General features: G+C 42.1%; 1 protein-coding gene across 2 annotated transcripts in view; it reads left to right on the forward strand.

Moving 5' to 3' along the window:
* SCAF11 (SR-related CTD associated factor 11) overlaps positions 1-13,622 on the forward strand; it is a 154,930-nt gene that overhangs the window by 105,142 nt on the left and 36,166 nt on the right. For both annotated transcript variants that reach the window (XM_077265394.1, XM_077265395.1), the window contains exons 11-12: positions 2,729-5,626; positions 6,191-6,729. In XM_077265394.1, the coding sequence (XP_077121509.1) occupies positions 2,729-5,626; positions 6,191-6,729 (3,437 nt within the window). The remainder of the gene's footprint in view (positions 1-2,728; positions 5,627-6,190; positions 6,730-13,622) is intronic.

Here is a 13,622-nt window from a genome sequence, read left to right on the forward strand (position 1 = left end):
AAAATCTTGCAGGGCACACAAGGTCCCCCTGCCCATGCCAGCACGTGTCCATGCCCATTTGAAGTTCACCAGTGACCATCTATATGATCCATAGGAGAATGTCAGGTGGTCAGATGAGACCAAAATTGAACTTTTTTGTATCAACTCCACTCACTGTGTTTGGAAGAAGGATGAGTACAACCAAAAGCACACAGTCCTAACCGTGAATCATGATGGAGGAAACCTCATACTTTGAAGGTGCTTTTCTGAAAGGAGACTGTTCCATATGGAAGGGAGGATGATTGGGGTCATGTATCGTGAGATTTTTCCCAACAACCTCCTTCCCTTCATTTAAGATGGATCATGCCTGGTTCTACCCACATAACAATGACCCGAAACACACAGCCAGGGCAACTAATGAGTGGCTCCGTAAGAAGCATTTCAAGGTCCTGGAGTGGCCTAGCCAGTCTCCAGACCTGAAACCAATAGAAAATTTTTGGAGGGAGCTGAAACTCAATGTTGCCCAGTGAAAGCCCAGAAACCTGAAATATCTGGAGAAGATTTGTATGGAGGAGTGGGCCAAAATCCTTGCTGCAGTGTGTTCAAACTTTGTCAAGAACTACGTGAAACGTGTGACCTCTGCAATTGCAAACAAAGGTTTTTGTACCAAATATTAAGTTCTGTTTTTCTATTGTATCAAATACTTATTTCATGCAATAAAATGAAAATTATGTAAAACTCTTACAATGTTATTTTCTGGATTCTTTTCTCTCACAGTTGAAGTGTACCTGCTATAAAAATGACAGGCCACCCTATTCTTTGAAGGTGGGAAAGCTTACAAAATTGTCAGTATATCAAATACTTGCTTTCCTCACTGTATATGGCATTTGGGCTCAATAAAGTACACTTGTTTCAATTTCGCATTTGGAGTGCTGCCTTTTTTTTTTATGCATCATATCCTGGAACAGATTGGGCATTTCTCGTGGCCTGGCACCCACTGTGAGTAGAAGTGGTGCTGTTCCACAACATACATATATATCACAACCCCTCCTCTACCTCCATTAAAAAAAAATTTATTGCTGCATCCATAAGGAAGATCTGTAAACATATAACATTATTTAACCCAATTGGTAAACTCCATAAAGAGAGAGACAAAAATCAAAGCACAAGTATTGCATTTTTTTTCTGTCACCGCAACATTTTTATTTTTTTCACTCCATTTTACTTTTTTCCCCATTTTCCAGTACATTGGTAAAATAATGGTGCACTTCAAAACTGCAACTTATACCACATTGTATAGGCCCTCATAAGGCTATATAGCTACAGAAACATAAGTTATAACTCTTGGTATATTAAAAAAGTGATGTGGATGGAAAAAAGAATAAAAAAAAAAAAATAGGAATAACACCCGGTCGGAAAGCTGTTAAAGGGAACCTGTCACCACGTTTTTGGAAGATGGGATAAAAATAGCGTTAAATAGGGGCAGAGGTGGGCGTTACATTAGTGTGTGTGTTATGCGTTTATTACCCACCTAAGTTGCCGAAATACCTTTGCAAAGTCTCCGTTTTCGCCTGTCAATCAGGCTGGTCAGGTCACATGGGCGTGGTGTCTTCACCCAGATTTGGCGTAGTTTTCCGTTGGTGGCGTAGTGGTGTGCGCATGCCCAAAGTCCGGAATCCTCTTCCAGGGGATTTAAAATAGCGCGGTGTTCGTTATTGCATTGGTGATCGGTGGGCGCGGCCATCTTCCTTTGGCCGCGCGTGCGCAGAAGCGGCGCTCTGCTGGCCGCGGCTTCAGGAAAATGGCCGCGGGATGCCGCGCGTGCGCAGATGGATATCGCGGCGGCCATTTTCCTGAAGCCGCGGCCAGCAGAGCGCCGCTTCTGCGCACGCGCGGCCAAAGGAAGATGGCCGCGCCCACCGATCACCAATGCAATAACGAACACCGCGCTATTTTAAATCCCCTGGAAGAGGATTCCGGACTTTGGGCATGCGCACACCACTACGCCACCAACGGAAAACTACGCCAAATCTGGGGGAAGACAACGCCCATGCGACCTGACCAGCCTGATTGACAGGCGAAAACGGAGACTTTGCAAAGTTATTTCGGCAACTTAGGTGGGTAATAAACGCATAACACACACACTAATGTAACGCCCACCTCTGCCCCTATTTAACGCTATTTTTATCCCATCTTCCAAAAACGTGGTGACAGGTTCCCTTTAAGCTGCTAATCAGTGGAAAAAATCTATTCAACATTTCTGAAGAGTATTTACTGAGTGAATATACTCTTAGGAAAAGTCAGACTTGCTCGGACTGGCTGTCAGCTCTGTGAACACGAGCATGACCACATTTATTTCTATGCAGCTGTCACACTCTGGTGGGAAGAGCTGACTACCAGATCGTTGCGGTGATCATCAGATATACACGCCGTCTGACTTCCTTTACTGTGTATAGTTTCGGCTCAGGGCAGGGATTGTAAAAATGTTGATGGAGCAGAGAGAAGTGCATCTGGCCATATCTTATAGACTTTTTTTTTTTTTTCTTAGATGCGGACTTGCACAACTAAAAATACAAATATACATTCTAACACAATAAATGGTATACTGTTACAGCTTTGTGAATAAATTATATTTATCCACTAAATGGATTTTGTTCATGCATTAGTAGGACCACAAAATGAAAAAATAATTAGGTACATAAGTGTGCAATTCCTTTAATTATGCCATCTGTTTTATATTTGGCTATAGGTTCTTCAACCAGAGTGTGTGCTCACACTGGTGGACATGACGGCAATGAAAAAAAGCAAGCTGCGTCTGGCACATCGACCAGCAGAGGAACGAGAAAAAAATCAGTACAGTCCGGCACTAGACGAAGATCGACACGAAATAGCAAATCTGACACTAGCAACCTTCAGAGCTCCCCAAAATCCTGTAGCTCTGATCATGATACACCAAGTCATAATACTACTAATGCTACAAACACGTCCCCATCGGAAGACTCTGGTAAACGGTCTTCAAAACAACAAAAACAAGCTCCTAAGAAGGGCTCTCGGACTAGAAAAAGAATCTGCTCAGCAACACAGTATCAAGCTGAATCTAAAGATGAGAATGATTCTGAAAGTGAGGCAGAGCAGGAGAAAAAATGTAAACTGTCAGATGATAATGTGTCAGAGACAGAACTGAATAAACAACATTTGTCTCCCAACAATAGCATTGCAAAAAAAGAGGAGCATACAGATATGTCCTCTCCTCTGAAACATTCGGAGGAGAAACTTTTGCTAGATTCCTCACCTGCCCACGCTGTGCTGTCTATCGATAAGGAACGGGCGACTAGTCCTGATTTTCATAACAAGCATCAATTTAATGAAGAACACCCATCTTCACCAGTTTTCAAAAATGGTCAGACTGTTTTGGAGGACAGTCATGTAGATTTCCAAAGATCTGCAAATGAGACAATCGATGAAAATTCACCAGGAAATCAGCTGGACATTGAAGCAGAACCCTCTTTATTGTCTGAAAATCTGAAAGTATCAGATGAAGACAGGTCTAACTCCTCTCCACAATCAGAAAAGCACATAACTTCTGATCATACAGAATTGCCACCTTTGATATGTGATAAAGTAGAACCATGCAGTGTTGAGGAATATGCGTCTTTGCCTTCATCTCCTACAGAAATTAAGTCTCCTATAAAATATTTACCGGAGTCGCCAACATCTGAAGAGATTGATATTAGTGCAGAGAATCATTTGCACCCCAGCAAATTGAAACGGCAGTCAAATGAAAGCCATTTTGAAAGTGTGGAATCAAGCTCCACAGAGTCTATGCTTCCACCCGAGTTGGTAAAATTTGATTTCAACGATGCCACAACATCCCCTGTTGACGAAGAACAAAGTATCCAGAAACCTGAAAGCATCCCATACTTTGGGCCTGATGAGTCTTTAAAAAGTGTGCACAAACCAGATGAGCTGGAAAAAGTTTTAGAAGTAAGTTTGCAGGCAGAAAACCAGGAAGAGTGCATGAGGGCCCAAGATGCTAAAACAAGTATGACTTCTGAGTTAAACAATCAACACAGTTCAGAAAGTTCTTCTTTATTAACAGAACAATCCGAGCAGTCACTGGAATTATCAATAAAGTCTTCTGAGGAATTATCTAATACTATAGATATTTGTGGGAATATCTTATGCAAGGAAGAATTACACAGTCCTACTTTAGGGGATGATCAAATCAGTCATACTGATCGAAAAACCAATTTAAAAAATGACCTTCAGAAGACTTCCTGTGATGACACCACTGAACCAATAGCAATGAAGTGTGATTCATTATGTAGTGATCCAAACGATTTAGAATTTGCGCAATCTGTGAACATTATTGAACCTACTAAAACTGAAACTGATAATTTGGCTGAAAAAAAGGTGTCTCCTTCAAAGCAGCCTTTACCTCCTGAGGATGCATCCAAAAAGGAATCTCGGACAAGAAAATCTAGATTTCATTCCCCATCAACAACCTGGTCGCCTAGTAAAAATGATGTTAAAGAAAGGCAAAGATCACCTTCGCCTTCTAAAACTAAAGACTCTCCTATTAAACTTAAATCAAGCTCACCCAGTAGAGACAAAGATGGGGAACGCAGTCATGGGGCTCAATGGAAAGGGAGGAGCAGAGACAGACACCATAAAAGGCATTCAAGATCTAGGAGCAGACATTCCCAATCAAGAAACAGACATTCAAGATCTAGAAGTAAGCATTCTAGATCTAAAAGCAGATCACCATCAAGGTCTGGATCTTGTACCAGATACAAAAATAGACTTGTTACAGTTGATAGAAATGAAAAAGATTGTGGTTCCCCACCATGGAAAGAGCGGCGTTCAAATGAAAATTGGAAAAGTCCCTGGGGAAGTGAAAAATATCGACGAAATGAACCTGATAAACATGAAAATTTCAGATTTGATAAATATGAGGCAAAAGATTCTGCTGAAGCATATCCGGGCAACAACAATGATTACCCTGATTGGGTGGTAGACAGGATAAAAGCCGTAGACAGCAGAAGAAGAGGCGATACTTGGATGAGGGGAGAGAGCAGAGGAGGAGGGGAACGAGGATGGGGGGAACGAGGATGGGGGGAACGAGGATGGGGGGATCCCAGAGGAAGAGGAGACAGAGGTAGAGGAAGAGGTGATTTTAGGGGAAGGGGAGAGACTAGAAGTAGGGGTGACAGAGGTAGAGGGAATAGAGGAAGAGGTTACCATTGGAACGATGGGCAGTATGGTTCAGGGGACTCATGGAACAGAAATGTAAACATGGACTGGAACTCTCATAGAAGTCGTGGTGGATGTGGTCAAGGAGGTTTTAGAGGTGGATTTAATTATGGAGACCAACATGAGAATAATTGGAACAATAGACAGCACTACTCAGGAAATTCAGCTCCTCAAGGGCCAGAATGTTCAAGGTTTATGGAAAGTAAAAATAAACCTAAATATGAAGATATGTTTGACTCAGCTGTCGATCGATCAGGTTGGACTTCTGCATCAAGTTGGGCTGTTCGAAAAACCCTTCCTGCTGATGTACAAAGTTACTACTCAAAACGAGGAAAGAGCGCCACAGGCTCTCAAGGAGGAGTATGGCCTAGACAAGAAGAGACTCAAGATCAAGGTTTGTTGATTTAATAGATTATCTTTTGGGTTAAAATATGCTTGATTTGAAGGTATGGTATCTTGCTATAGTGTGGAGACCAGACAAATACCTTGTATTTCCTAACTTTTAGAATCGAGTGTTAGATATAATCTGTCTCTACTCAATATAATCTGTCTCTGTATCAGGAGGTGAAAAAGGCTAGTAATGGCATGTCTATATAGATTTTAGGCTCATACAGGCTGTGTGTGCGATCACTAATGCTCGTGCACAAAAAAGGCAGATATCTGTAGAAATGATGTCATCGTCCCTGCTCACCTCAGAAATTAATGGCGCTTGATTTCCCTTTAAGAATTGTAAGAGAAGTCAGAGTTCAACAGATCGCATCACTAGTAAAGTCTTAAATTTATTTACGTGTTGTTTTTTTAATTTATTTTTTGTTTGTTTGTTATGGACAAACTAGTTTGTATGTTGTTTGAAATATCTGTCTAAGTTATAGACTTTTGTGTAGGGGGTTTTCATGAATAAACTCTTGTAGAAATACGCTGTATTTAAATCCATTTTTGTTTTTTTAAAAACAAACAGATCAAGCGGCTACTGATCAAGCAAGTCAACAAAATGAAAGTGCTCCAGTCCCTGTCAACATGGTGCAGGCTCAAATGAATGTTGTGCAGCCAGTTGCTCCCCCCCCTCAACCAATGAGTTTTGCTGCCCCCCCTCAACCAATGAATATTTCTGCACCTCCACCCCCTCAACCAATGAATATTACTGCACCCCCTCAACCAATGAATATTACTGCACCCCCTCAACCAATGAATATTGCTGCACCCCCTCAACCAATGAATATTGCTGCACCCCCTCAACCAATGAGTATTCCTGCTCCCCCTCAGCCATTGAATATGTTCCCCTATTCAGTGGGTGTCCACCCTCCCGTGGTGAACATCCAACACAATCCTTATAATCTTCATCCGCAACTTCCTATTCATCTCCACCCAACACTACCTCCAGTTCAGATGTCTGCACCATCTAGTGTGCCTCAGGGATTACCTCCACCCCCACCACCACCACCTCCATCCCAGCAGATCAGTTATATTGCTCCACAGCAAGATGCAAAACCACTGCAGGTACCTTTTTTATTTGTATATACTTATGCTACTATGGTTCTTGTGCTACAGGTTTCTTACTCGGACATCGATATTCGTTTGTTATGTTTTGGGCCAGGCTGAATTATAAACTGATTATTGTATTCTTTGGTAAAGATGCTTGACCCAGTAATAACATACAGCAAATAGAATAAAAGCATCTACAGTCAGTAAATATAAGGTTAGCAAAAAAGTCTCTGATTTTCCTTAAGGCTAAGTTCACACTAGACGTTTTTTCAGCGTTTTTAATGCAAATTATTAGCTGCGCTTTGCATTACCAGCAAAGTCTATAAGATTTCAGAAATCTTCACACAACTTGCTTTTTTTGTCTTGAGGATTTTGTTCTTTGTATGGTTTTGTTTTTCAATGGAGCATGTCACTTCTTTCAGCGTTTTTTCAGCATTTTTTACCCATTCAAATGAATGGGTGGTGAAAAGCGCTGAAAAAATGCACCAGAAATGCAGGTATCAGGTTTTGCTGCATTTTTTGCGCCAAAACCTGATTGTATAGAATAGGACTTTTTTTTTTAAACAATAAACGTTATCAGCATGCACAAGATACAAATCTAGCATATCAAAACTGCAGCAAAATAATCAAGAAAAACCAAGGAAAAAAATTCTGTAAAAATGCCACATGTGAACATTGCCTTAATATTGTGCGCGATACATTTCCTTTAATTTTACTTTGTGTTTTGTACAGCACGCTGGTAAAGATTCTGAAAATGCTAAGCTAGAACTGCTTCCCTGCTTGTTACTATTACCTTTTTTAATGTCTGTGACTAAAAATGTTTTGTTGACATTATGGGAAAATTGCAGCTGTAGTGCTAATTCAAGAATACTGAAATTGTAAGTTTAATAGGGGGTTTATCCAGGAGAGGATAGTGACTGTTCTTGTTTGCTGCAGCTCATCTCCCCTTTACTTTAATAGGTCAACTGCTGCTGATTGGGGCTGCCCAGGTTTTTGGACCCCCTCCAGTTTGATATTAGTGACCTTTTTTGAAGATGGGTTGTCTGTACTGGACAACTTTTAGCCCTTTCCTATTCCATGAATTACTATTACATTTTGGGGCACGCTATGTATGTTGTACCGGCAGCACTTGCCTCTGACAGCTGCAATCAGAGTTTGCTATGACTGCTGTTTATCCATTTTCACGCAATTATCAGTCTGACAGCTGCATTGAAGTCATGCGATTTCAGTGGCATATCAGTTTGGGTGCCCATCTGCATACACACCAAACCCTCGTGACAAGTTAATGAGAACCCAATGACTTTCTATGGCAGTTATCCCCATCGCCGCCATCTTAAGTATTACTATGAAGCTTAGCCTGTATTGTTCACTAACATCAGTGATATTGGGGCAGGCCGCTTCACTTTTTACTATTGATGCTGCCTATGCAGCATCAATAGTAAAAACATATGTTAAAAATAATAAAAACAAAAACATTATATTCTCACCGTCCGGCGTCCGCGGCAGCCTTTCCCGCTCTTCGCGATGCTCCCGTCCCAAGAATACATTGCGGCAATGACTCAAGATCACGTAGCGGTCTCGCGAGATGATGACGTAGCTGTCTCGCGAGACTGCTACATCATCACGGGTTATTGCCGCAAGGCATTACTGGGAACGGAGTGTCGCAAGTAGCATAGCTAAAGACCTGGGCTGGATCCGGGGGCCGCTGGAAGGTGAGTATATAATAATCTTTTATTTTAATTTTTTTTTTAACAGGAATATGGTGCCCACATTGCTATATACTATGTGGGCTGTGTTATATACTACGTGGGCTGTTATATACTACGTGTGCTGTGTTATATACTACGTGGGCTTTGTTATATACTGCATGGCCTGTGTTATATACTGCGTGGCCTGTGTTATATACTATGTCGCTGTTCTATATACTACTTGGGGTTTGTTATATACTATGTGGGCTGTGTTATATACTACGTGGCTGTGCATTATACTACGTGGCTGTGCATTATACTACGTGGGCTGTTATATACTACGTGGGCTGTTATATACTACGTGGGCTGTTATATACTACGTGGGCTGTTATATACTACGTGGGCTGTTATATACTACGTGGGCTGTTATATACTACGTGGGCTGTGTTATATACTACGTGGGCTGTTATATACTATGTGGGCTGTGTTATATACTATGTGGGCTGTGTTATATACTATGTGGGCTGTGTTATATACTACGTGGGATGTGTTATATACTACATAAGCTGTGTTACATACTACGTGGGCTGTGTTACATGCTGCGTGGGCTGTGTTATATGCTGCGTGGGCTGTGTTATATACTGCGTGGCCTGTGTTACATACTACGTGGGGTGTGTTGTATACTACGTGGCTGTGCATTATACTACGTGGGCTGTGTTATATACTGCTTAGGCTGTGTTACATACTACGTCGACTCTTTCGCCCGGGGCCCTCAAAAACCTGGAGCTGGCCCTGGCATCACTGATTAGTCGCGCCCGGCCGGCCATGAACAATCAGCGACAGGCGCAGTCCGGCCGCGAATTGGCGCGGGATTTGATCTACGCTTCGCTGATTGGTCGCGCTCGGCCGGCCGAATCCTGTGTATTCATTGCATTATTCTGAAATCCTTATAAATAAACTACATACATATTGTAGAATACCCGATGCTTTAGTATCGGCGGGCCACCATCTAATATATATATGTGTATATATATATATATTATATATTTCTTCCCGGATTTCAGCACCATGAAGGAGGAAGAGAAAATATATATCCTGCTGGGGGAAGAAGAGAGCGCGGTGGAGATAGCAGCGCGGTATGTAAGCGCATGCCATAGACTGCGAGAAAGACAGCCATGATATGCCATGGACTTCCTTACCCCCACCCTGCATCGTTCATCGTTCCCACAGTCCCCATCCATCGTCCCTACTGTACTTGAGCTTTGGCAAAACTGATGTTTATTTGGTCCTGCCAATAAAGCTTCTTTGAATTGAATTATATATACTAGATTGTGGCCCGATTCTAACGCATCGGGTATTCTAGAATATGCATGTCCCCGTAGTATATGGACAATGATGATTCCGACTGTGCCCGTCGCTGATTGGTCGAGGCAACCTTTTTGACATCATCGTCACCATGGCAACCATTATGACATCTACGTCGATACTGTGCCCGTCGCTGATTGGTCGAGGCCTGGCGGCCTCGACCAATCAGAGACGCGGGATTTCCATTATGACATCATCGTCGCCATGCTGTGCCCGTCGCTGATTGGTCGAGGCCTGGCGGCCTCGACCAATCAGAGACGCGGGATTTCTACGTCGATACTGTGCCCGTCGCTGATTGGTCGAGGCCCAGGCGGCCTCGACCAATCAGCGAATGAATAAACGGGACAGACAGACAGAAAAACCCCTAGACAATTATATATATAGTGTCATGGTTCCCAATGGCAAGGGAACGTAAGAAACATATAAATAACGAACGAGCTCTCGGGTGATGGAAACTCGAGTTGACCGTGAGCTAAATCTACCACACAACTAATAGTAGCCAGGGAGCATACCTACGGCTTCCTATATGCCACGCGCCAGCCGGAGGACTAACTACGCCTGGTAGAGGAAGAAACAGACCTGACTTACCTCTAGGGAAATACCCCAAAAGATGATAGCAGCCCCCCACATGTAATAACGGTGAATTAAGAGGAAAAGACATACACAGTATGAAAGTAGATTTAGCAAAGAGAGGTCCACTTACTAGATAGCAGAAAGATACAAAAGAGGACTTCACGGTCAACTGAAAACCCTTTCAAAAACCATCCTGAAATTACTTTAAGACTCCTGTGTCAACTCATGACACAGGAGTGGCAATTTCAGCCCGCAAGAGCTTCCAGCTACAGAGAATTACAAAAACTGCAAACTGGACAAAAGATACAAAACAAAAGGACAAAGTCCACTTAGCTGATCAGCAGACTAGTAGCAGGAACATGCAACCGAAGGCTCTGGTTACAATGATGACCGGCAAGGAAATGACTGGAGAGCAAGGCTAAATAGGAAACTCCCAAACGCTGATGGAAGCAGGTGAACAGAAGCAGCAAAGTGCAAACAAGTCACCAATACCACCAGCAACCACCAGGGGAGCCCAAAAAGCGGATACACAACAATATAGATATATATATACTAGATTGTGGCCCGATTCTAACGCATCGGGTATTCTAGAATATGCATGTCCCCGTAGTATGTGGACAATGATGATTCCAGAATTTGCGGCAGACTGTACCCGTCGCTGATTGGTCGAGGCAACCATTATGACATCTACGTCGATACTGTGCCTGTCGCTGATTGGTCGAGGCCGCCAGGCCTCGACCAATCAGAGACGCGGGATTTCCAGGACAGACAGAAAAACCCTTAGACAATTATATATATAGATATATATACACACACACATATATACATTACATATATATTTATCCCATAGAATGTAAGTCCGCAAGGACAGGGTCCTCTCCCCTCTGTACCAGTGTGTCACTGTAAACCTGTTTACTGTAAATGATATCTATAACCCTGTATGTAACCCCTTTCTCATGTACAGCACCATGGAATTAATGGTGCTATATAAATAAATAAAAAAGTTTGGACACACCTGTATTTTCATGACTTTGAAAATTGTACTTTCACACTGAAGGCATCAAAACTATGAATTAACACGTGGAATTATATACTAGGTTCTTCAAAGTAGCCTCCTTTTGCTTTGATGACTGCTTTGCACACTCTTGGCACTCTCTTGATGAGCTTCAAGAGGTATTCACCGGGAATGGTTTTCACTTCACAGGTGTGCCCTGTCAGGTTTAATAAGTGGGATTTCTTGCCTTATAAATGGGGTTGGGACCATCAGTTGTGTTGTGCAGAAGTCTGGTGGATACACAGCCAATAGTCCTACTGAATAGACTGTTAGAATTTATAGTCCTACTGAATAGACTGTTAGAATTTATAGTCCTACTGAATAGACTTTTAGAATTTGTATTATGGAAAGAAAAAAGCAGCTAAGTAAAGAAAAATGAGTGGCCATCATTACTTTAAGAAATGAAGGTCAGTCAGTCCGAAAAATTGGGAAAACTTTGAAAGTGTCCCCAAGTGCAGTGGCAAAAATCATCAAGCGCTACAAAGAAACCTCTGCTTCTGAGGATAAGTTTATCCGAGTAACCAGCCTCAGAAATCGCAGGTTAACAGCAGATCAGATTAGAGACCAGGTCAATGCCACACAGAGTTCTTGCAGCAGACACATTTTTACAACAACTGTTAAGAGGAGACTTTGTGCAGCAGGCCTTCATGGTAAAATAGCTGCTACTAAACCACTGCTAAGGACAGGTAACAAGCAGAAGAGACTTGTTTGGGCTAAAGAACACAAGGAATGGACATTAGACCAGTGGAAATCTGTGCTTGGTCTGATGAGTCCAAATTTGAGATCTTTGGTTCCAACCACTTTGTCTTTGTGCGACGCAGAAAAGGTGAACGGATGGACTCTACATGCCTGGTTCCCACCGTGAAGCATGGAGGAGGAGGTGTGATGGTGTGGAGGTGCTTTGCTGGTGACACTATTGGGGATTTATTCAAAATTGAAGTCATACTGAACCAGCATGGCTACCACAGCATCTTGCAGCGGCATGCTATTCCATCCGGTTTGCGTTTAGTTGGACCATCATTTATTTTTCAACAGGACAATGACCCCAAACACACCTCCAGGCTGTGTAAGGGCTATTTGGCCAAGAAGGAGAGTGATGGGGTGCTACACCAGATGACCTGGCCTCCTCAGTCACCAGATCTGAACCCAATAGAGATGGTTTGGGGTGAGCTGGACCGCAGAGTGAAGGCAAAAGGGCCAACAAGTGCCAAGCATCTCTGGGAACTCCTTCAAGATTGTTGGAAGACCATTCCCTGTGACTACCTTTTGAAGCCCATCAAGAGAATGCCAAGAGTGTGCAAAGCAGTCATCAAAGCAAAATGTGTAAACATATAACCCAGACCCATTACCTCACACTTGTGATGGGTAACACTCTACTCAATCTATTAACATACTGACCAACTATGCAATTAGTAAACTGCGCGCTGAATCAAAAAAGTGTTTTCTTTTTTGTTTAAAAAGTTATAACTTTATTAATACAAACATACACAAAATTAAAATAGTGCCTCTGAACCGCAAAAATCACAATAATGGCAGGTAGGCGCAAAAAAATCACAATGATAGCAGGTAAGTGCTAACTAACATTCCAAGTAGAAAAGTTACAAAGCATTTAGTTTGTTAATTTTTATAAATAAAGCATGCTGAGAAAATATCTCAACTTTTGTATCAGATCAACTATCCTAAATAATTTGCACAATATTTAATTATTAATCTTTCTATTTGTTAATTACTATCAAAAAATTTCTAGTACCCCGGAGTAATCCCTGAGATGTGCAGAACACTGCATCATAATATAATTTTTTTTTTTGTATTTTAATATAGACAGTCCTATGAACTTGATCTGAAAGACAATAAAATGCTCACTAAATAATGCGCACTCTATGCATCACAATATGTAGATCCAATACATCGAAAGTAATTCTGACACAAATGCCTTCCCATAAGACCACAGCTGTGTCTGTACAGCTCAAACCCGCACGAAAATATGCAGATTTCAATAATAAATACATCCGCTCAGCACGGCTCATGCATTCCAACGTTGCTGATACCATAGATTGGCCCAAACACAATAATTAAGCTGTGGAATCTAATCTATATATATATATATGAGGCATCGTGATTACTCGCTAATCCTGCCCCCTGCACAGTAGCTCCGCCCCCACCACATCACCACACATAATCCTGCCCCCCACCCCATTATCACACACAATCCTGCCCCCACCACATTA

Source organism: Ranitomeya variabilis, chromosome 5 (assembly GCF_051348905.1).
Source record: "Ranitomeya variabilis isolate aRanVar5 chromosome 5, aRanVar5.hap1, whole genome shotgun sequence".
NCBI classification, from domain to species: domain Eukaryota; kingdom Metazoa; phylum Chordata; class Amphibia; order Anura; family Dendrobatidae; genus Ranitomeya; species Ranitomeya variabilis.